Source organism: Dreissena polymorpha, chromosome 2 (assembly GCF_020536995.1).
Source record: "Dreissena polymorpha isolate Duluth1 chromosome 2, UMN_Dpol_1.0, whole genome shotgun sequence".
NCBI lineage: Eukaryota > Metazoa > Mollusca > Bivalvia > Myida > Dreissenidae > Dreissena > Dreissena polymorpha.
Window position 1 is genome coordinate 154,579,673 of NC_068356.1, and position 26,115 is coordinate 154,605,787.

Sequence of the window (26,115 nt, forward strand, 5' to 3'; positions counted from 1 at the left end):
TAATAACAGTTTATATGTGATATGACTTATAAAGGAAATAACATGGGTGAACATAGTTTTACCTCAAGATCAGCGTGATTTTCTATCCACAATCTAGCGCACACATTCAGGAGTAGGGCAATTGAGGTCACTATAAAAAGATATCATCAATACATTAATACGATTTAGAATTTGAATAGTCTATGTAATTCTGTAAATTTATTACGTTGTTCGCAAATTACAATACGCGACAATAGCTTAACCCTTAACATCTATACGAAGCTATATAACTAAATATGCCTAAAAGTAGTGTACACGTTCCCGCATACTTAAAATGAACGTGAAAGATCGTCTAAATACGTCTCGTGCTCGTGACCATTGTCCAGTTGTGCAATTATATTAACGTTTTACAGTGCCAAAGTTCACGTGTCCAAAAGTGTTAAACGAGACTATCAATCAATATGTTATTTTCGAGTACATGAGCAACTACTGAGATTATATAATCACGTGCCATCTAAATACGTTTCGTGCACGTGAGCATTCATCCAATTTTCTTGTAGCGCTTTAATTTACATTGTAATGAAGAGTGACGTTTGAATATAACAACACAAACAGTTGTTTTCCGGGCATCTCCACTTACGAATGTTCGAAATGTACATACATAGGCGCCTATTAGGCTGATATAGTCACTTGCCGTCTGAATTCGTCAAGTGCACGTGACGTTTCATCCGAATTAGTGTTCTTGTATTCTTTATTTACGTAGAGTGCTTCTATTTCAGTGTCGGTAAGTCGATAACAAGATTAATCTCAAACTATATACTAACACGTGCTTTTAGAGTGCACAAGCACCTACCAAGCTTGTGAATTCTCGTGCCGTTTAAATGCAACACGTGAGTTTGAGCATTCTTACGATTTACCCTTTTGTTCATCACTTCAATTCATTTATAACGTACAGTTCCCATGATGCAGTGTCCAAACGTCAAACACAAGAGGGTTTTGCGGCGGCCTATGGTGTACAACACGTGCTTTTGGATAACACAAGCAGTGACAAAGCTTTTGTAGTCATGTGACATCTAAATGGGTCACATTGCCATTTATCAAGTTCTTCCATTTTGTGTAACTTGTTTTACTTTTTTTTATTATTCACTTATAATGTACAGTGCCCATGTTTTAGTGTTCGAAAGTCCCAAACTGGACTATTCAATAACATTTTCTTTCATAGTACACAACCCCCTTACCAGAGGGTATAGACACGTGACGTCTAAATGCAACACGTGCGCGTGATCATCTTTTCCGATTAAGCCCTTGAAGTGTTTTTTAGCGATGTTATTTACTTATAACAGACTTACCATTTTTAAGTGTCAAAAGGCAGCTGATATGGGTTTTTCCAGACTATTGACGTACACGTGCTTTTTGAGCACACAAAGAGCTACTTCGCTGACAGTGTAACACGCCGTCTAAATTCGTTACACGCTCATGATCAATTATCCGGTTCCAACATTGTAATAACCTTGTTAATGTACAGTGCCCATTTTACAGTGTTTACAATACCCAAACAAGATTTATCTGATGCTGTAAGTGTATCCTTTGTTTCAGTGCTGGAACCGAATTTTGAAGGTCTTTGCAAACAGTTTGGATCCAGAGGAGACGCCACAGAACGTGGCGTCTCATCAGGATCCAAACTGTTTGCTTATTCTGATAGTATTCTTTGAAAAAAATCGAAGAAATTGCTAATTTTAGAAATTCAGCAGACGACATTTTAGCAGACGACAAATTTCCCAGCATGCAAAGGGTTAAGAATGCCTAAGAACGAATCAAGCTGATATAGTAACGTGTCGTCCAAATGCTTCGTGTGCATACATCTATTTATCCTATTTATTGCAGCGCTTTTATTTACATTGTAACGGATAGCGATCAGGTTTGAATATCGCAAAGATGTTTCCGTACTTTGGACTTTCAAGTATTTTGTAAAGTATATAAACACTTATCAGGCTGAAAGTGTCACACGCCATCTTATTTCGAGGCTTGCATGTGGCCAGTCATCTTGTTTTTGTTAAAAAGCAATCTTCAAACTTGATTGCTATTACCGGAATACACTTATCTTTCGGTCTACTGGAGTTAGGCAATAGACCGTTGGCCATTGAGCATATGCTTCATTAAATTGAAATAAATACGGCGTTGTGTCTGTTGATGAGCGAATGTATTGTCGAAATGCATTACTGCATTTGAACATTCGCGTGAGATAAAGATACTAAAATGTATCAGTAGAAAGTGTATATACTTTATTGTACCGGGATACACAATTATTTAATAGTAAATGCATTGGAGTCTTATACATTGTGTACTAAAAACATGTTTTATAACCGTCTCGTACATCCACTCGCATCATCGGCGAGGTTTTTTTTCGTCTAAATAAAAACGTGCACTGTGATTTCACGTAACCTGCTCGTCTCAATATTTAAGCGCACTGTGCAATCGAGTCACGTGCTTAGCTTCACAGAAGAAGCGGAAACAATGGCGGAACATGGATCATCAAACGCCGAAGAAGTAAGTAAATCATGTTTCTATACTGTTTATTTAATTTAGTCGCAGATCTTTAAAAGTAGGTTAAAACTAATAATAAACAATACAGTTAATTGTTTTCGTTACTTAAATGTATTCTCATACAGCAAACAAAGCGTCAATACACATTCTGTCGTTTGGAGTCTAGCTTAGAGACAAAGAAAAGTTGACTTTAAAGTAAAGTTAAGTTTTCGCTTGGTTATACTCACTCTCCCATTTAGAGACAGAGATCAGAAAGTGTATGAGAAACGGCAATAGCCGATTTGCCTGAAGAATTAACGTTAGTACTCGCGCAAATGAATATGATTTACCATTGTTCCAGCAGTATTTCGATACCAGCCCTAAGAAGTTGACACTCATGGAAAAAAATTTGGTCGAACACAAGTATGTCCAATATAGCTTCAATTTCCGATCGTTTCAAGCAGCAGAAACACAAAGATTACATGACTGTTCGTCATTTAAACGGTTATTTCCCGTTCAATAAACATTAATGATAACAATGCATTTTATTTATTTATTTATTTATTTATTTATTTATTTATTCATTTATATATTTATTTATATAAATATATAAAACATTATACAATGGGCGTCCCTCCTGTGCATGTAGCTGGTACCAGGTAACTCGCCCAAATACAAACTTGCCCACCCACCCACCCCCCCCCCCCCCAAAAAAAAAGTAAACTCGCACATAATATATTGGACAACTCGTCCAACCAAAAGACGGCTCCGCAAATTTGTTTTTCGTATATCTTATTGTTTCTAGATTAAACATGCATCTAGCATGATATTTGTTAAAGCCAAGAATATGCTTGATATTACTTTTTTTTTAAATTTGATGAATCTCCTTATACCGATTTTGTTGTCCTGAATATTGAAGAAAACATATTATATAATAATACCAGATATCAGATTCACTCCTTTAATAAGGACCATCAATAGATTAAATGGTATGCATTTCTTAGTTAATAGGATACAACCATAGGGACAGTGATTTTTCATCCTAAAATTACAGTCTCTTTCATGCTGTTTCCCAAATGCAAAACGGAAAAAACATTCCCCAAAACTGACCAAATGTTCCCAGAAAATCACAAATGTAAAGAAAAAAAAATCAAAGAACCATAATTAAGCCAAGAAGAAGCTCACGAAGAAAGGTTCGCTGAATACGGTCACTTTGATGCAACAAACATAAGAGGTATGGTTATGTAGTTGCGTTTTATTTCTGTTGATTTCATTTGAGAATATTTAAATAATTTGTAGATAATATTTTATGATATTCAAATTTGGAGTAATTACTTGGACAAATATCCATTTATATTTCATTTTGAAATTACATGTAATCGTGACTGAAAAACTGAAACACTTCAGCAAATTAATTGTTACCATAAAACTAAGTTTTCTATATGTAAAACTTGATTCATCAACTTCAACACCTTCTGCCACAGATGAATCTGATAAGCATGTGCTTACTTGCAAAGACAAAAGATAACGAGAAGCTGGGGCTGGCAACTAGAGAGGCGTGTGTTGGTACATGAGCAAAAAATTTCACATAATACTTCGACACTTAACTTGATGTATATTGAAAGTTTACCAAAAATGTACCATAAATGTTGAAAAATGGTTTCATGAAAAATACGAGTTTCTATCTGTACGTGTCATTACAACTAATGTGATAATTCTGATCTTAATGTTTAAAACATTTATTGTATGTTTGTTTAAATGCAGAAATGTCTTTTTGGATATCATAGACTACCTAACTTCTGACGAAGTATATGAGCTTTTGAAGGATTTTGTTGCAAGACAGCCAGCAATAATCTCTGACAGTCTGACCCAGAGAACCTTCGTGGTGTGTTTGAAAAATTGTAAATGCATGGACCGAGACCGAGACGAAGGCAATCTTTATTGTGGCATGGGCTCCACAATACTGTACAACCGTTATGTTCACTGTTGTTGTATCTGATCCATTTTTCATGTTTATTTTTCTTTGGGCCAGGCGGAGGGATATTGTGGCGTTGTCCTTCCGTCCTTCTTTACGTCCGTCCTTATGTCCGTCCGGCATTTTTGTGTCCGGAGCCATATCTTGGAAGTGCTTTGGCGGATTTCATTGAAACTTGGTATGAGTATATATAAGAATAAGAGAATGATGCACGCCAAATGGCATTGTACACCATCTGTTAATAACGGAGTTATGGCCCTTTGTATCGTGGAAAAATGCTTTTTAATATAAGCTTAGAGCTTTATCTACATTAACACATGAGTCAGAGCCATGAAACTTGCCATAGTTGTTCTCAATCATCTGGGAGTGCTTCACATTCAACACCCATAATCCTAGGGGCTAAGGTCAAGGTCACACATTGAGGTCAAAGGTCACAAATTTGATGAATTATTCATTATTTAGTCATTCATTTACTAAGCATCAAGGGATTCTGTAATATCTGTCACAATTGTTCTCCATCATCTAGCTGAGTGTCAAATATGAGATCCAGGTTGGTAGAGTCATGGTCAGAGTCACACACAAAGGTCAAAATCACACATTTTGATTAAATATGCATTATTTGGTAAGGATTCTACCATACTAAAATGGATTCTCAAAATGTCCTGATGCAATTGATCTCAATTATCAGACAGTACAAGACCCATGTGTTTTTGACCAAAGTCAAGGTCACATATCAAAGATCACACATTTGTAGAAATATTATTTAGACATTATTTTACTATGTATCAGTGGTTTCTGTAATAACCTTCCATAATTCTTCTCCATCTTATTCTTTGCTGTGTGTCATATATAAGATTCATGTCTAGGGTTAAGGTCAAGGTTAATGTCAAGGGTTAAGGTCAGCATCACACAATATACTTCTTGTACGGTCATACGATTCACATCAAGTGTCAAGGTTAGAGATTTTGTGCTCCAACAAGGAAGAGCATATAGTCGCTGACTTGTCTGTCTTTCCTTCTCTCATAATTTTATCTGGAGGAGGATATTGTTTTGGCGTTGTCCATCCGTCCTTTTATCTGGATGAGATTGTTTTGGCGTTGACCATCCGTCCAGAAAACTTTTGTGTCCAGAAGCATATTGTGGAGCTGCTAATTGACAAAAAGCACAACCCTTCACTTATACCTTTTCTTTTAGTTCTACACCCATCCATAAACACAATTTATTTGGCGGGGGATATCAATTCAACGAATTTGCTTGTTAATAATGCATTTTATTAGGGATGGCGACGAATGCCGATTCGAATATTCGGTCATCCTTCCGAACGAATATTCGGATATTCGGTCAACATCTTTTGGAAAAAATCAACAAAATCAACTTTGTTTACCGTACCATTACTCCATGAATTCTACTTTCGTTTTTACAGGAAGTTCACCGGAAGTGACTAAATATTGACACAGCGTTGCCGTCGCTAATTCGAAGGTGATTTAGTTTATTATTTTTATTAGATGTTGATTAAATATTCGTGAATATTTGTTTAAAAGCTTGATCGAACAAAGGAATCAGACTTTTTCTTAATTGAAAGGGAGATGGGGAGGGAAATCGGCGAATCGGAAGGTAGGTGGGTTCATTCTTTCGGAAATTGAACGGTAACAGCCACGTCTAGCTTTAAGTGTTAATAACGTCAAACAATTCAAAACGTTTATATAAATTTGATGATTTTGGGTGACTTTTGTTTATTTTGATATTGATACTGTTTATAGCTAAATGTAATTCTTAAAATTGAATCACAAAAACTGTTTTAAACTTGTAATATTGTACATCAACAATATAACGAGAAACATAATATTTACATGACGACAAAACAATAACATGACAAAATAGTTAGATCTAGAAATAATTTAAGCTGAACTTCGATTGGAGAACGCGATTTACGTCAATCAAAAATCTCTTGCATCAGTTCTTATTTGTTTTTTACACAAAGTCTGCTTTTCCTTTATTCATTTAATCTTTGATCATTTTAAATGTAATTCGAGTCATTAGATCAAGTGCAGGTCGGTGTTTTAATTGCCGACGCGATTTGCACCTATCATAATTTTGACACAAAGTGACTGTCTGTGGTCAATTAAAGTTTCCTGAAGGTAGGCAATTATCGGGATTTATGACAGGTATACCGTCATCACCATATTATTGCGCCTACCGCAATAAACACTATAACAACTTTTTTAAACATTGTTTGAAGCAAATTTCACGAAAACAAAGTCATTGAAATTATTCGATTATTTTTTTTCTTCCGAATATTCGATTCGGAAAATAGTATTCGGATTTTCGGTGCGGGACCGAATATTCGGATATTCGTTGACATCCCTACATTTGATCTATATCAAATATGTTCGTAATATGTGAAATTATTTTTTTTTGAAAACTACCCATGCAGGCGTCTCAATTTCAAATCAAAAGTTTAGAAAAGTAAACTCATAACTATCATTACAGTGGCGTTTATGTTTCTGCATCCTACACAGTAAACAATAACAGCTATATATCTAGATTTATCAAGTTTTTTAGTCTTTTTATGTTGCCGTATTTTTCAGGCAATGGGATTAGTGGTTACTGATCCTCACAGCCGCCATATGCAGCAAACGTTTCAGAACAATGTGTCTGACGAAATGGGGGACACACATGTAATGATGCCTCATGCTGCTTATCAGAATAATTCAATTGGGAACATGGGCGCCTTCAACGGGATGACCGAAAAACTATACCTGCCTGTTAAGTGAAGGGGATTCATGCTAGATATCCAAGTCTTACGGGCGACTATTAAGATTTTGTTCCAGGACGAGGAGTATGATGTTGAAATTGCTTCATAAATGTTGAATCCTAAAGAATTATATGGTTGCAGCGGTTTAAGTTGTGATTTTTTTACGGTAAGCAGTAATAAAATTATTGTTAGCAGATCTTTTGAAGTCTTGTTGTTTAAGAATGTTCGCAACATTTTAGTGGGTAAATAGTTGTTTCAAATTTGAATCTTCAGTTACGCAATCTTTAATAAACGACATAATCTGTATTTCTTGCGTTAAATTGTAAAAAATAAGAACATCAAGATTATTATTATTTGTCTACAAAATAAAAATAATGTTCTATGAATCACTTTTGATTCATCCGGTTCTTTTGTCAGAAATATTACAGGGGCATATTTACAGTGTTTCACAAGTAAAGGGGGCAGTTTTTCGTTAATAAACATGTATTTTAGCAATTGAAACTGTTTCCATTTTGTATCCAGCTAGAATATTTAAAGTATTTTTTTATGTAAAAGAAAAACAAGTATGCATTAATAATCGCGGACTTCAATTGAATTTAAACTCATCTACAGTGCCGTTAAGGTTGGAGATTCATGTAAATTTCATAAATAATTTTACTTCAATTACTATTGATTATCCTGCGCATGCTACCAAATAAAAACGCTTTACTGGTGTTTCTTTACTAGATTTTATGTGAGAAGACTTAATCATTTTATAAATACTTGAGAAATGCTTTAGTAAAAGGGGCTTTAATGCATGTACATAGTGTTGCCCAAGATTAGTCTGTGCAGTGCGCACAGGCTTATCAGGGTAAAAACTTTCCCCTAAACTGGATTTTGCATAAAAAGAGACTCATTTTAAACGACAAAAAAACACGACAAAAGCGGGATGTGTCTCCCTGATTTGCGCGGACTGCACCGGATAATCTGGTACAACAATTTGCGCACGTGCATGAAAACATCGTTTTCCATGAGCAAACCTAAAAAAAATACATTATAGCCATCTATATGTTGTTTAACGTTTAAATCATGATGCAGTTACATGTAATAATATATGATTCTGCGGTTTGAATTGATGCATATTCTTTTGAAAAGGGGCCGTCCAAAAGATTTTGGCATGTATTGAAGCTTGTTATTAAATGCTTTAAATGCTTTATATTGATAAATTTAAACATTTGAACTATAAATCTCCAGTAAAACAACAAGAATACAATTTAAGAAAAAGGAAAAAAAGTAACCCTCAACAGGGCTCGAACAACTGACCCCTGGATTCCTTGAGTCCTGGAGTAAAAGGCCTCCCGCCTAGACCACTCGACCATCCATGCTCATATTCCGATCGGATATATTGTTTAGCTATATAAGCAATCCTCGTAGTTTCCCAAAATATCGAATCGCATCGATACGACGCTTTATCTGTTGGACGGCCCCTTTAACATTCTAGTAGTAATGTTTTGCTGTGTAATACAATAATAAAACTGTAACAACTAGCTTTTCATTTCTTCATGCGGTATATTTACATATTTTAAAGATGAAGAACAACAGAAACCATAATATAATGTACGCACATAATACTCTATATTCATAGAACACAACTATGATTTATAACACTTAGAATACAATTTTCCAGTTTTCAACATTTGACGGATCCAACTATTTCCAAACATCAACACGTTATCCCATGTACGTAAGGCTATTACAATTAAAGGTTATTGGTAGACTGATAAACAATGGAAGGAGTTTTATCATCTATATAAAGAATTATGTTTTGATATCGTTGTAAATGGAATATGAACCAATGCCATAACTATGATTCGCAGCTCGCACTTAACAGTAACTAAGACAGCAAATACCTAAAATATTCAACTATTCCTGTTCATAGTCTTGACTTTTGACGAAACATCTGGAAAATGATAAGCATATGTTTATTTAGCTATTTGCCGGACAAGGTTTTCAACAATTATTTTGTTTCAGAGTGACCAATGATCTAATACTTTTGATCCTTTATTATAATTACAAAACAATCAACTCGCCATACTTGATAGCGGGTCTCCTAATAAAACACACATAAAACGATTTACGATACCTTACACACGTAAAACTCAAATAAATCACGAATTTGTATTTCTCATCGAAACCATCGATTCAAATTAACCCAGTTTTACGCAGAGCTAATATTATAACGTTTGTTTTGTACACAATTTCGATTTGGCTTATTGCAGTGAACAATTTGAAGGAGTTAACAGTTAAGCGATTTTCATGAGCATTAAGCAGTTTTCTTATTAAATATTAATATGTGTTTTACGGAATCGGCTTAAAATTACTATTTAAACGAAAATTATGTTCAACACGAACACACACACAATATTGCAATTAGAACAATTGAAATCTTATCGCGGTATTATACATGGCAATAGGAACCTTAATATAATATGAGCCCTTTGAGTAAATCATCCTTCTTACTTTCCCATTTCTGCAAAACTCTTTAACTTGGAAACAAATCAAACAAGCAAAACACCATTCATCCTATGTTTTCATGTATATACCACATATCATTAATAACCAGATAGTGATGGGTTTATTTATATTTTGCATTTTTTCCAAACTCTGAAACAACGAGCGTCTGCTGGTTTAAAACAAGCGTAGCAAACAAAAGAAAAAAGAAAAGAAGCACCGTTCATGTCAAGTAAACCTACCTACACGGTACTTTGTGAAGCACATTTATGTTTTCAGAATTGATATTATCGTTAGTTAGTCTTTTATTATTCATTTACGGCGTTGTACATTATTTTTGCACGGGCTCATGTATACAATCGAATTTTAAAACACATTGTTACAGTTGTTTTTAATATATTAAGAATGCTTATTCACAATGCGCACACGCTATGCTTTGATACCAAAATGTAATACGAAATAAAACTGTTGTAACCAAATTTACTAACATATGTCATATATCGTTTAAGATCGACAACGATGCCCCGGACTTGTCTAAACAACTCTCCACAATGCTTGAGGATGAAGGAATTACATATGAAATCGTGATGGCAAGGCGCATTACATTCCTGATGATAGAGGCTGGTTTAACAATGCTAGGCAAAATAAGCAATATACCAATCGAGCATTTCTTTTTTGGGAGCCATTCAGAAGGCTCGACAACGCTAGGGCTGCGGTCCGACATAGACGTGTTACGTCGTATACCATCTATTAATGTCATGAGAGGGGATTCGAAAACATGGAAAAAAGGAATGCTGAATTGTATGATGCTTGGTATTGAGGATTATCCACAACATTTTAATATGCAGGTTTTCAGAAGCGATAAGCCCGAACCAGTGAAAGCAAAAACAACTTTTTGCAATGGCATGCTCATAAGTCATGGAATAGATTGCGTAATATTAAGCTCTGAGTTTTATCGGAAACATTTCGAAATGTTTGGAAAATATTGGAGCGACAATCAATCTGCCCACAGCGAGGGACCTTCTGCTAGTTTTAAATTAGGAAATGGCGATATAGACACTGTGCACGCACTGTGCGTATCAGTTGACATTCTTGAACTGCAGACGTGGCTAGACAGGCCCCGAAAGGGTAATTGGCCACCCCAAAAATTGTTTGAGGAAGCGAAACATTGCGTGTGGTTCCTTGTACCGGCAGGAGGGTCAGCGTGGAGATTATCGCCGAATCTTATTGAAAGAAAACTCATGTTCAGTTTAAATATTACCCAGCTGAAATGTTATGTATTGCTGAAACTAATCAAGCGCGATATTACAACAGAAATGGAACAAGGCGAACAAGGCAAACTTACGAGTTTTCACTGCAAAACAGTATTGTTTTATACACTCGAAAGAGCGCAAGATCCCCCCTGGCAAGAATGTAACTTAGTCTTGTTATTGAAACTATGTCTTCAAACGCTCCAAACATTTCTTAAAGATGGTGTATGCCCTCATTATATCATTGACCGTGTTAATCTGTTTGACGGTAAACTAAATAGAACACAACGTCACATAGTACATAACAAGGTGACGGTACTCATAGATAACAACCTGCAGGGGTTTGTAAGTAAACTTGGATACGCAACACGATTGTCCACTGACCAACGTTTCATTTCTCATGTGTGTATGCGCAGTAAATTCTCATTTGAAAGGATACAGTGGTTCCATATTCTTATGCTTGATTTCCATGGCTTCATCAGTAAACCAATCGATGATGTTGAGTATCAGCTCACCACACTAATTGACAACTGCAAAGAAATAATAAATTGTCACAAAGCGAATGTATTTGAAATACAAGCAGCTAGGGAAATATTGACAACTGTTTTGTCTTTTCGAGGCTCTATTCAAGCGACTCCAGCTATTCAAAGCGGCGTCACGATTACCCAAGATGTCATGGACAGTTTCAAGGAATCGGTACAAGTCGGTGATGTCGCAAATCAAATCAATAATTTTTCAGAAATGCTACTCTGTGGTAATCTTGCTTCTGAAATAAAAGATTATCCGATTAATAAACATGCCATTGAAATCTTCGAAAAGGCCCTTGAGACAAATGGATTCTCAAGTCGACTGAAATTAGCATCTGTCATGTATTGCTCGGGCAATTTGCAGTCGGCAAAATTTATTCTTGAATATGCAGAACGTCATTTTCACCGGTTCACTATGAAGAACGCATGTCGGTGTTTCAGTAATTACAATCGGGACATAGAGCACCGATACCCGTTTGAAAATAAACCAAATCCTAATATTGAAAGCAAAATTGCCTTATGCATTATTTTTCTTTCTAATGAGGCACCGTGCGTTCCCCCTGTGCTTTTGTATGAAATGACCAAAACAGGATTTGCACCTGATAACATAGAAAAAATGAGTGTAAAAATAGAATTGCATGGTGAGGCTAGATTGGATTCTCGCGTATTCATGTATTATCTGCAATACCTCACGTACGGGGGACTTGGCATTCGGGAAAAACAGAACATTGTCTTGACGAAATTCGAAGACTACATTTCAACGCATATTGATGATCGCCTCTTGGATCTCCATTTTGATCACGGTCTTGGTCGTAACCTCGAGGTATCCCATATGGCGACTGCATTGAACCTGCTCGGCCACTGCTGGGAGATGGAAGGGGATCTGAGCAAAGCATTCAGTAAATACGCGCTATCCCAAGATAGAAAGCCAAACAACAACCCGGCCAACTGGCACATTGGAAGACTTTCGGGCGATTCACCAGATCAATAAAAATAGTTGCAACCGGTTGTTATTTATATGCAATGACATCCGGCTCACGAATTGATGGAAACGTTGAATATGACTTACTTGAAACATAATGTCAAATATTAATAACATTCACTTATATTTGTAAACTATTTAATATATTTGGATTTATTACATATATGAACAATCAAACTTCAAGCACACGTGTATGATCTAATGGTATAAGAAAGCCCTTAATATATCGTGTGTGCAAAGATTATTTATACATATTCGTTCTCATTTTCAAAACCAGCATTATTGCTATAAAAGCTCTAATAGAAAGTATTGGACAAGAACTTCAAATTCACAGCATGTACAATAGTTTCACACTTGGACTCAATGAAAATTGTATATAAATATACATTATTTTTTATGCGGTTTTACTTGCATTATTTTTACATTATCATTCTCTTTTTCAAAATTAGCATTAGTTGTAATATTTAATATTGTTTTTATGACTTTTGTACAATTTGTTGACCCTCAGATTCAATAGAAACTAAATTTAAATCATCATTTGTAACGGGTTGCTGCTGTTCAGCCGTAAAATCCAGAAGATAATTCGTTGAAATAGCAATTAGGTATTTTACAACTCTTAATCATGGGCATCAATAAAAATAAATCCAATAGATCTATTAGTTTGCATTTATAATTGCCGTATAATGTTATGATTTAATCATAACCTTTTAACAAGTGTTTTTACAGTAGATGATTTGTAACCAAAATGTGTCCACAAATGTAGAATGTAAGGATAAATTAGTTTGGTCCATACTTGTTCCGTTTTTAGTTGGTCTCGTTAGCGGCCGACTAAATTAACAGAGCATATTTTGCAAATCAGTATGTGCTTAGAAGCCTTAACTACGGTAAGAACCGCAACTCACTATGCTAGGAGCGATTACCGCTGCCTGTCTGCACTGCAGACGACAAATGCTTCACTCAACTTCTGCAGTGAGTGTATATACCAGCTTGTAAGACGACATTGGCAAGTCTAGTTTTTATCATTGAAATATGTACATTTTTGCTGCTTTCAGGGAAAACGGGGCTTAATGCATGTCAAATAAGATTAGCCTGTGCACACTGATTAGCCTGTGCAATGAGCACAAGCTAATCAAGGACGACAACCGCGAACAACTTCAGTGCCTTTAGCGCTTTGATTTAAACAATGTTCATCTTTGTCGATAAATGCTTCGTACAGAAAATAAACTGATAAGCAATACAAATTTTACTCAAAACTAATATTTCTGCAGGTTCTATAAAAGTATAGACTTTAAAACAATAGTTTCTATACCTTAATCTAGGCATGAAACGGCCAGGCTAAAGTTTTACTTTAATGGCGAAATAAATGGCGGTCTGACTTAGTTTTTATTAATTGATACAAATGTTTAAATACAATATGCATGTCAACTTATTGATTATACAGACGTGTACTTGCATAAATTTATTTGATAATATTCTATATGGTCCACCTAATGATTGATGATTTATATAGGATATGTATTAGTATATACAACGGATTATTAACTAAACGTGTTTGTAGTATATTCATGCATTTTTTAAATTGGGAAAGGGCGTTTGATTGTATATATTTATATAATGGTACATGCAGTTTTTTACCTACTCAATTGTAACATGGTATATGTTTTTAACTAGAATGTGTTACGTAATTACACATTGTTCGTGGCGAACACACAGTAACAAACAAAGTTCATTTCTCTTTTCATCGCGATTTATTTATGTTGAATATTTTCTTATAAAACGCTTGCTAATGTTCATGAAATAAAATTTTACAGCACGGCGGCCAATATGGCCGCCACGACAAGAAAACGTGACTGCTCTACTCGATTGTCAAACTTACACTCCATTTTAGAAAAATGGAAAATCAAAACTGACCAAACAGGCTGAATACATTTTCTGATTGGCCATTATAAATATGTCGGTTGATCGATTCTCTTATGTTCCGATTCAATGAAGCGATCGGCAGGTGCTAGACAGAAATTATCTTATTTGACCATGTCAACGAATATATTTGATGTCTTTTCAAGATAAGTATATTCGGATTGTGTTTCATAACTCATCTTGTATGGCATCTTTAAGTAAATACCTATAGGCAGTCACGTTTTGATTTCCACCGTGATAACCGTGGTACATTTTAATGTATACTTAATTACGTTCTCGTATGATTTGGTAAATATTTAAATTAAGATTCTATAATTTTATTTAAACCATTATTTTCTCTATAATTAAACATCTATTACATTATATTATTTATAATTAAAGATCTATAAATAATCTCCGAAATTCAAGAATCCTATTTATGAAATTATGGTCGTTATGATAAAATATTTATTAATAATTGTCTACAATTATTAATTTATTAATACCAACTACGTTACAGATGTTTTGGCTAGCATGACACATATAGTTAAAGTTCTAATTAATTTTTTTTTCTTTTAACTTTTTTTTTCTTATTTATTGTCCATGTTTGACATTTACATTGACACCAGTACTATTTGCATACATAAACGCATGGGTAATATAACATAGAAATCACAATAATTCAGAATTATTGTGATTTGTTGAACATTATGTTTTTAGTAATAGTATACAGTGCAATCAATCATATAAGTTGATACACATACAAGATATATTGTCAGAGTTACACAGAACATCCCACACACACATACCTCACACATCCATGCAAGCACCTGCGCGCATGCACACAATTAACACCGTGTTTAAACGGTCTATGAAAAAGTAACATAATATTTTCAAGCATAATACAATAACTCTTAATTGTTTATTTGCTTATGACTTTGGTTGACGTTTTAAACATAGAAATACTAGAGGTTAGAGCAATTGCACATTTGTATTAAAGAGGTTATCTAAATAATATTGGTTGAAAAATATCTAATGATGTGGATCCATTTTTATGTCCCCCAGTCTATACTGAGGGACATATTGTTTTTGCCCTGTTTGTTTGTTGGTTCGTTGGTTTGTTTGCGTCAAACTTTAACGTTGGCCATAACTTTTGCAATATTGAAGATAGCAACTTGATATTTGGCATGCATGTGTATCTCATGGAGCTGCACATTTTGAGTAGTGAAAGGTCAAGGTCATCCTTCAATGTCAAAGGTAAAATATATGGGGGGACATAGTGTTTCACAAACACATCTTGTTGATAATGTATATCATGTTTGTTTTTTATAAGGGCAATTTATGCTTCCGTCTGTATTTTTATCTTAATACAATTAAGAAAAAAGTTGACGTTTGGGATGCATTTTATGTAAAATATGAATGTTTATAGTAAAATTATTATAAAATTCAAAACATCGCTGTATACTTTTTGTCGATAATGCCAAAAAAGGCGATTTCTTGGTTTTTATTTCAATATTCAATTCTTTAAGAAAGTTTTGCAGGTTCGTCCATAATTCTTGAATGTAAGCGCATTCCAAAAACAAGTGGTCAATTGTTTCAATATTTGATTGGCAAAACTCGCACAAACTACACTCTTTCAGTCCGCATTTTGTTTAACATGTATTTGTTGGTACTATTCGAGATAAGAACTTGTATTGAAAATTACGCAAATATGTATAAACTGTTGACTTAAATAGAATTTTATATATTATTCCCCAGTCGTTATTTTCGTTTAGAGTAAATTGAAATTGAAATTCCATTTCATTTCAGTACTGTTGTCATTAATATTTTGTGATTCTTGTTGAATACTATCAAGTGTTTTGTTTATTTGTTTGATATTCTCTATTACATCACAAAAAGATTTTTTCTGGCACTATTTATGTATAAATGCGCATGCAATATTGTTTTATAGTCGTTTGGAGTCGCGGATAAACGTGAATAATAATTTAAAAATTTGTGATTGTATATTATATAGGAAATGCATTTCACTAAACGTATAATTTGCTGTACAAATGCCCCATTGTTTTTATACCATTGTTATATCAGTTCACTAAAATAATGGATTTGTTATTGAGTTTTATATCTTTGTTTTTCCATATAACATGATGACATATAGGAATACTTCTTTGTGAACAAGTATATTGCTATGCGGAAAGCAGATCTTTCAAGATTACATTTTCTTTACCTACGTTTTTTATTATAGTTGCATCTAAGTAACATTCAGTTATATGACTGGTTCCGAATTTTATCAGTTTTTCCTTTTTAGGAATTTGCTTTTGCCATGATTGTTTTATTCAGGAATCGTTTAACCCAGTCCGCTTTAATGGCGTTTTCAAAAAATAATTAATGTCTGTTTTAGGCCTCTATTTTCATAAGGCTGAATTAATCGTTTTCTTTTAAAACTGTCTGGATTATCATCCCAAACAAATTAAAATATAGTTGTTGTTAATTCATCGAAAAACTTTCATTGAAGGATTTGGGAGAACTGAAAATGGATATATTAAATCTGGTAGTGCAAAAGTTTTTATAACAGAAACCTTTTTGCATTAAAATGAGTTTTTGATGTTGCCGCTATTTTAAGAAGGCTTAACATTCTTTAATTGTCGGCATAAGTTTTTTATTAAACCTTAAGTTTATGTTTATTGTAAAAGTTCTTTCCTTGCGGTATAGCCCCATCAGATTTCCAAATAAATTTATATTCAATACAATATTAAGATTTGGAGTTTTTCAGAGATCCAATTCTCATTACTGTAGATTTTGATGAGTTGCGGTTTACTCCTGATATTTTGTGTGTTGTGAAAGGTTTCCACTAATGCTTCAAATGACTTTGCTGATCAATAATTGAAAATCGTGCGGAAAAAAATTGCTTAATTGTATAAGCCTTTATATAATTTGATAGTATTTCTATACATATAATAAATTAGGGACACAAAAGTCGACAGGAATCTTAAAAGGTAGGTTATATGTTAAAGAGTGTTATATATTACTTTATGCGACTTATAATATAGATATCAACATTGTTTTTAGTTTTGTGCCTTTTTGGTTTCGAAAACGAAATTTGACACAAAAATGGTGCATCAAAGAATATGTTGAATTTTTAATAAAAATGTATTCTTCTTCTCTTTATACATTAAAGTGATAATACTTGTTTAATTAATGAAAAAGGATTTGTTATTATTTGTATTATGTAGACAGATGAATAACGTTTTAATTGGTAAATATAGTTTTTAAGCTTCTATTGTATGCATATGATATAAATAACACATTAATCAAAAAATATATACGAATGAGCATATTAAAGAGTAAGGATTTAAAACATTTGTCTGTGATAACTACCGCACGAGTTGCATTCATGTGTTCAGGGGCGTAGCTGGGCATACGTAAATACGCACGTGAGTACGCTGTTTGGAAAAAAAATTACCAAATTGTAAATGTATGTATTGTTGCAATTAAACGTACTATAACTTTGTATAACCATATTTATTTACTTTGTAAACACTGTACGCTAACTTTGTATACATGGGCTTTTGACTTTCTTGATCTTGAATAAACGCCTCATAACCTTAATGATAGTGTGAATATTTCAGAAGCTGGTGTTAGTCCTAGATTACCGTCCCCACAAACGAATCTTAAGTTGTTTTTCTTTTACTTATTTTCGATGTTTACTGAAAAAGTTTTATTAGTTAATGGATGTTTGCTAACATGAAGTCAAAAATACATGTATGTTCATCGTATTTCATGACAAAAGACAGATTATAAAGATTTGTTCTGTTCTGGTAAACTAATTCATTCCAGATTAAATTTCGGATTATTGGTAGTTATGATGAAATTATGAAATACTATCTTGAAGAAAAACTCGACATAAACAACACATATTGAAGTATCGGGAACATATAAGTGTTGTCGTTTGCGCATACAATTATCTTTATGGACACGTATGCATTATATAAATCGTACACGTAGATGTTAAATGTGTGCAAAGACGTATTCAGTTACATTGTTGTATATTTGTTTCAAACAATTATCGGAGCGGATATGCAAAATTTGTGTTTTTAATATTATTTAAGTTTCCATAATTTTGATGCATTTAAGCCGAAAAACTATGTTGCAGACAAACTCATCCGCCAAATTATCAATAAATACTTATGATTATCGAATGGATGTTCATATTTAAGTAATTTCTAACAAGTATTGCCCTTCAGTGTGTAGCCCAGTTATTTTACGTCTAAACGTTGTTACAAATTGGAGTTCCAACTCTCTTCCACTTTTAACGTTTTATCATGATTTGTTTTGAATACTTAAACTTCTAATAAAATTCTAATAAAACTGACCCTTTGATATTATCTTACCTTCCTTTTGCCGTATGTTAAGCAAACAACTGGCCATGCGTATCAACAATGTTTCCACAATGAAACCGTTCACACTGTTTACAATAGAATTAAGCCACTATCTTGACGTTCTTGTCTTGCTTACTTCGGCTTAGTAAATATATTTCGCATATAATGATGAGGGAGGAACTATTTGAAATTTCAAGTAACACGATTGAGTCTAGCTGTAAAAGTTCGATCCACAAACTAAGAACATTGTTTGGACTATGCCTTGTAAGGAATGATCAAAGGCATGTTACTCAAGCATTTGTGTATAACTTGTGCATAAATGAAAAAGAAGTGTCTTGCACATTGACACGTCATGGTATTGTCACATTTGAAGTTTAAATTAAATCGCTTGAAAGTATAATTTTTCTTAATAAAATTGTGACAAATATGTACACATTTCTGTGTAAGCAATGGCATAGGGTAAAAAAGAATGCGTGCTTCAGTCGGGGGGAATTAGATGACCGTTGACCGTTTAATACCATTACAAATGCTGACATGTTTAACAACCTGCAATTTGACCTAGATACGCTTTATATAAGATCTCTAAGTGCGACATTGACCTTCGACCTAGGGATATGAGTCGTACATGCTACATAACCACTCTATATGGTGAACATTTGAGTCACGGCAGTTGAATATTTGGTGACAGAGAGACAGACTGACATACAGACAGACAGACAGACAGACAGACAGACAGACAGACAGACAGACAGACAGACAGACAGACAGACAGACAGACAGACAGACAGACAGACAGACAAGACAGACAGACAGACAGACAGAAAGACAGACAGGCAGACATACAGACAGACAGACAGACAGACAGACAGACAGTTTATTCAGACTTATACAAATTTACCTCGTCGTTATGCTAATACAAACATTAACAACACACTAAATATCGAAGACCACGATTAAATGTTACATGCCAATTAGAAAATCTCTCTTGTGGTTGCATATACAATTGATTTACTATAAATACATACCATGACATAAAGAAAACTTGGGAGGAGCAAATTTTGACCCTATGGGTGATTATTTGAACTCAATATATAGAATACCACAATACAATGTTTCACATCAACTTGTTAACTATTTACACTTACTGTTTCATAGGTTATTTTTCCGGATCTACTATACACGTCTACATGTATATGAATCATTTGACCCTTGGAGCTTAGCTAGTTTTGACGCTTGGGACATGATATGTAAAACTCAATAGAGATCCACAAAACGATTAAACACACCAACTATGTAATCCGTGGCGTTTTTGTTTCTGAGAAAAAGTGTTTAAAGTTTTCAGTACTAAGAACTATAAATTATTCAGTTCCGGGGACATACATATAAATGGCCCGTAACAATTTTAAAACTGAAAGAGGGTCACCCAGGTAAATGGCGTAGAATTTAATATAAAAAAACCACGGTCAATCAGTACAGGAGGAGAGGTAGTAAGAAGAAAATCATTAACGGAAGCACAAGCGCATGTGCAGACAGACAGACAAAATTCCCTATTAATTAGCACTTTGTGGGTGGACTCAAAACATACTGATGAAGACTATATAACGTTTTAGTATGATAAAATATCAAACTTCTTAGTTAATACCATTAAAAGAAACAGTTACATTTAGATAATTTACATATAGCATATGACTGTATAAATATATTATTACAAATGTCCAGGTCAATCATAAGAACTTTATAGAATATTGTGGGGATTGTTTCGGAGTGTTCAAAAGTGTTTTACAATAATTAAAGATAAGTGTAATCACTGAATCTTCTAAAACAAACTCTTAGGCAGAAACGGATTGTCTTTGTATAAAAGTATTTTAAGTACATACTCTAATTGATGGTATTGTTTAGTTGTGTATCTACTTAAGACATCACTTAGTTTCAAGTGAGCAATTCTCATTAACAATAGACCCTTTTGACCAGTTGTCAAAAAAATGTCTTTGTAAAGAAGAACAATCCCATTTCTTAAACAGGTTATGCAGTGCACATTTATTTCTCGGAATACAGGAACTTTGCAAAACGTCCTTATGCGATCCGAAGAACATGAATCCTTATCGGTGGTGGTATTTTCAAGAAACCATACTTACATTCTCAGCTTTAAGTTTTTATAAATTTAGTAATAATCAGGCATGAAATTCCATTCGAACAGCATGGTTTTCTTACAGAAATGTTTGCCACTGTCACAAATATCCTAATGAAGTATTTCTTTTCATAAAGATTGACTATTTACATTTTAATAAAAAAAGTGGTTGCTCACTTTGAAATATATTAAAGAAAATATTATCTCGAATGCATGCACTGCTAATACAGCATTTAACAAAACTTGAAAAAAAAAACTTGTGCATAAATAAAGTGAACAAATCCACCATGTTGATATCAAAGTGTGTTGGGGATATTGAATTGATTTGGAATGGTAATTAGCAAAACTGCTCAAGGATCTGAAAGATTTAGTCCATGACGTCAATAATAGACGAACCGGTTAACAGGCGCAATCATAAAATTATTAAACAATCTCCCAAGAATGTTTGGTGCATTGAATATCAATCAAAACGTTTAATTAGCTGACATACCGATCATTGAATGACAACTGCCTTTGTTCCTTGTTTCCAAAGTACCTCCAAAATAGGAAGAAATGAAATGCAAGTACGAGAAAATCTAATCCATTCTACAATACTCCTAAGTACGAGTGGCTAAAAGTCAATATTATTATAGAAACTACAGAACTGAAGGATGCTCCCCGATTAGCGCTTTTTTAATGGAAAAGTGTATTCAAGCATGTACATCATCATCATCATCATCATCATCATCATCATCATCATCATCGTAATCATATCAAATATCATCATCATAATCATCATCATTATCGCCATCATTATCATTATGCAGACAACAATGACGACGGATAAACTTGACGACGATATTGCTGATAAATCTGAAACGCAACAACAACATTTAATTAAACTTTATGATGCGTTGGGTTATCTTTCCAACATGAAGAAATTCTTTCATATTACCGAGGACTCTTATTGTCAATATTTGGTTAAAAATTCAGTAATGTTTCAAAATTATATCACTTAGGGTCATACACTATTTAGAGTAAAAAAAAAGTGTCACTTTTAGTCATTTAATTCTTTACCCAACAAAGGTAACTCATAGACAATAATGTGTTGTTTACATTTTAACATTTTATTAAAATGTGTTTGGGGTATATTTTGTTGTCAACTTAAACATAAGAAGAAACGGACATGTTTGAATTTTTTAATTGGATACAAAAAATTAACAAGGTCCGTTTTCATAAAAGGTATTATATGCGTGATTTTTTCCATGAATGGTCTTGATTGTAAAATCAGAATGTTGAACTATTTTATTGCTGTTAACGCATGAATGAATGGTAACCCATATAATAATAAGCGCTTCGCACCTGTTCACCTTCTTCAAATTTCGCTGCGTTTATAAATGTAGTGGTTTCGTCTTATTCCTTATTGTAAAATGGTACGTTTAATATCTTATTCCCAATTAAGGTATATTTTCCCTTCATTCTGTAGTACTATTGCAGTCTAAAATACAAGATATCACAAACTGAATGTTTATCACAAATCGTTGCAAATGCCTCCGAAACGGTTGTCACGCACTCCTTTTATTCCTACTTATTAAAAAATTAAAAAATTAATATGACTTTTGTCACTTGCTCCGTGACATCACAGTATGGCCTAAAAGACATGTGTGAAGTATCAGTTCAATGTCAAGTTAACAATAAGGTCGGAAGTTGTTGGTCTAATAAAATATCAAAAACAACATACTTGCGCGAAAAAAGCTTTAAAGCGAGCATTATTTAGTTGTATAAAACATGTCGATGCGGGTTAAACTCGGATGGAATTAAAATGAACAAATGCAATGACAGGCAATTCGCAATACGTCTCCAAAATCACTTAACTCCATAGGCATAAACAGTGAATTTGGTTTTCAGCAATACATTTGCCCAAGGGACTGTAGTAATAGTGTAGCCTCAAAAACGAGATATCACCAACTAAATGTTTATCACAAATCGTTGCAAATGCCACCGAAACGGTTGACACGCACTCCTTTTTATTCCTCATTATTAAATAAATAACACTTGTGTCACTTGGTCTGTGACATCATAGTATGGCCCAAAAGTCAGTTGTAAAGTATCAGTTCAATATCAAGATTGAAAAAAAGGTCGGAAGTTGTTGATCTAATGATATATACTGCGTTTCAATCATAAGTGTACAACTTAAATCTTTCAAAAGCCCTCTTTAACTAAACAATTGGTTTTAAAAAATTAACACATTTTCTTAATTAAATGATGGTATTGTTAAGTCGAGTATGTGCTTTCAGACATCATTTACTTGCACTAGACCTAAGATTATGAATAGGACAGCCGCCTAAAATCTTCCTTTTTAACGAGAATACTCACAGCTCTCCTCGATTGCTGAGACATTTTGCTTAATTGAAACACTTGATCAAAAAATCTTCCTTCATAAATATAAGGAGGGTAAATGTTATTTGTTTAAAGCGATATTTAAAAAAAGACCTACACAGTACACAATATATGCAAATAAATGTATTGTTTATTTTACAATGTTTAATTTTATGATTTTAGTTAACTACATTTTCTTCTTACTGAAATCTTTGAAACCTGCAAACACATAGTGCCGTATTTGAATGTAAATGTTTTATGAAGTGAATGAAAGCTGAAAAATACTTAATTGTACAATGGCTGTCAGTCGGCCATTTAGAATTTGTCAAAAACACATTTATTTAAAATACAAGTATGACTTATACGTGTTTGAAAGTCCATGTAAGTCTTCCGCTCAACACAATTTAACAATTCCAACATAACCACCAGGACAGTCACACAATTTGATATGGAAACATGATTTTATTAGGAATCGTAATCTGCTAAAAGGTCCAAATGCTAAATGATTGAATGCATTGTGTAATCTGCGAGACGAACCGGCTAACGAACGGTATCATGCCATCGCTAGAAAATCACGACCAAAAGTCGGGTGCATAAAATATCAATTACTAAATGTAAAAGCAGCTAAAGCGATGATTGATGGAGCATTGCATTTGAACGTTTTTATAAAAATGTCTACTCAACAATGGGAAACAATTTTTTTAATTGACCCAGACAAAGTAGCTGTATAATTTTTAAGCAGCGATCCATTCAATTGATCTAACCATTCTTTTAATTATGTGCCTCTCAAAACTTTGTTGGAAGAATGCTTACGTTTTTATTTGAAGCATTAACATGAGGAAATGGCGCAGTTTCGCTTGATAGCTTAACAGATCTTACCAACCTGGCAAGATCCCCACCGTTGGAGCGTTCTTTAGATCTCCCCCAAAGACACCAAGTTCTGGTTCTAGGCCCAGGAAACGGATTCCAGAACGTTTATATAAGCGTTAGGCTTTCGATGCAATCGAGCTAAAATAAATAGGTCTAAAATAAATATATGCGAATGACTCCATAGTTTTGAAGCAGCATACAGATACTATTTAAAATAGCACATATAATGCTACAACACAATGTACAATTCATCATAAATTATAATCAATTGCTCCAATCAATTAATTTATTGACAAATGCGTTTATGTCAACAGAGAAATATGTAGATTATCGATTGTTTAGCATACAAAAACAAGCAAATGGTGTGTTGATGATGACGAGGATGATACGGATGGGGCTGATGCTGAATCTGCTACTTATGATGACGGTGATAAATACACGTTTGATTACTACCCGCACACGAATTATGTTTTTTTATTAAAATGTCATCGACAAGGAAACATATAGAAACCAAAAATTCCATTTTAACTGTTGTTTTTTTAACAATTTACAGATTTACTCAATTGATGTGTATAAGCTTTCAACTAAATATTATATCGATATTTCCTAAGACACATGTATCACGACGTATTTGCATGAGCTGTTGAAATAGTGTATGCTATTTGCTGTCGAAAACGTTGTAATAAGGAAATTAAAACGCGACGAAGAGTGGTTCATAATGAGACAGAGTACTTTGTTTTAACAGCCTTGTACGAAATATTACAATTTTAATAGCGACTATGTATAACCTTGTTCAACTGCCACTATAAAAATATCTATTTGGGATATTGCCAAAAAGGAATAACGCATTTTTTTGGTGCTTACATGTCATATGATTGTTTCCACCTGAAAAGAAACACACACGCACGCACGCACGCACGCACGCACGCACGCACGCACGCACGCACGCACGCACGCACGCACGCACGCACGCACGCACACACACACACACCACACACACACACACACACACACACACACACACACACACACACACACACACACACACACACACAACGCATTGATGTTTATTACATAAGAGTTATGTATACTCTAGTAGAGAGTTATGCAAATGATGTTTGCTTCATGAGAACTTTATAATTTATTACATCGTGTAGTTATTGTTTGTTTTAATGATTATACTATTCGACTTGTAACCAAGATATATATCGATTTCTGTCCACTGTATGGAACTTTGGGAGATCTGAGGCCCGCGACACAATTATGCAGACAAAACACTTAAAAATCTATAACCTCATTCCATAACACCGTTAATTAAAACAAAATATTGGTTATGGATTTATACTCAATGCAATTTACGGTAACATAAGAGCGAGTTGTATAACAATATGAAATTATGTACGTCAGTTAAAATAAAGTGTCGTGTGTATGTACATGAATTAATATTAAAAACATAAAGGAAACCAGGCTTTAAATATCATTCAAATCGCAATTCGCTGTAAGATTTTCAATGGACAGAAATTAATTTCAGGCAGAAAAACTATATATCAATTCATTCCATTATTGGCCTTTTAAATATTAATGTTATATTTACCTAGGACGAACTGACACCGTATCAGTTTTTATCAGATTTACCGCGTTTGGCTCCTGTATAAATTTGCTTGTCATCACTTATTACTTAAAAATGGTTGCATAGATAAAGACAATATTGAAATGATTGTCTGCGATAGAATGCAACTTTCCCCGCGAATAAATGATTAATTTTACCAACGCGTATATTTAAAAAAAAACATGTGAATTTATTGCATGTATGACCGACAATATTAAATGCTTCGAAGCAGTGTGAACTTATACGACCATCTACAAAACTATATAAAACATAACATAATTTCAAGGAACATGGAGCATTTTATAGTTGCCTCGTTTTAGACGCGTTATTATATTATTACTCCCTGATCACAGAGGTACAACTTAAAGTAAGAAAATTTAAAACGTTATTCTGCAGA

At 33.8% G+C, this 26,115-nt stretch overlaps 1 protein-coding gene across 1 annotated transcript; it reads left to right on the forward strand.

The window, feature by feature from the left end:
- Positions 1–2,169: 2,169 nt before the first annotated feature.
- On the forward strand, positions 2,170–18,493 carry LOC127869541 (uncharacterized). Its single transcript, XM_052412186.1, has 2 exons — positions 2,170–2,526; positions 10,232–18,493. The coding sequence occupies exons 1-2, from the start codon at positions 2,494–2,496 to the stop codon at positions 12,488–12,490; spliced, it is 2,292 nt and encodes a 763-aa protein (XP_052268146.1). The 5' UTR covers positions 2,170–2,493; the 3' UTR covers positions 12,491–18,493.
- The last annotated feature ends 7,622 nt before the right edge of the window (positions 18,494–26,115 follow it).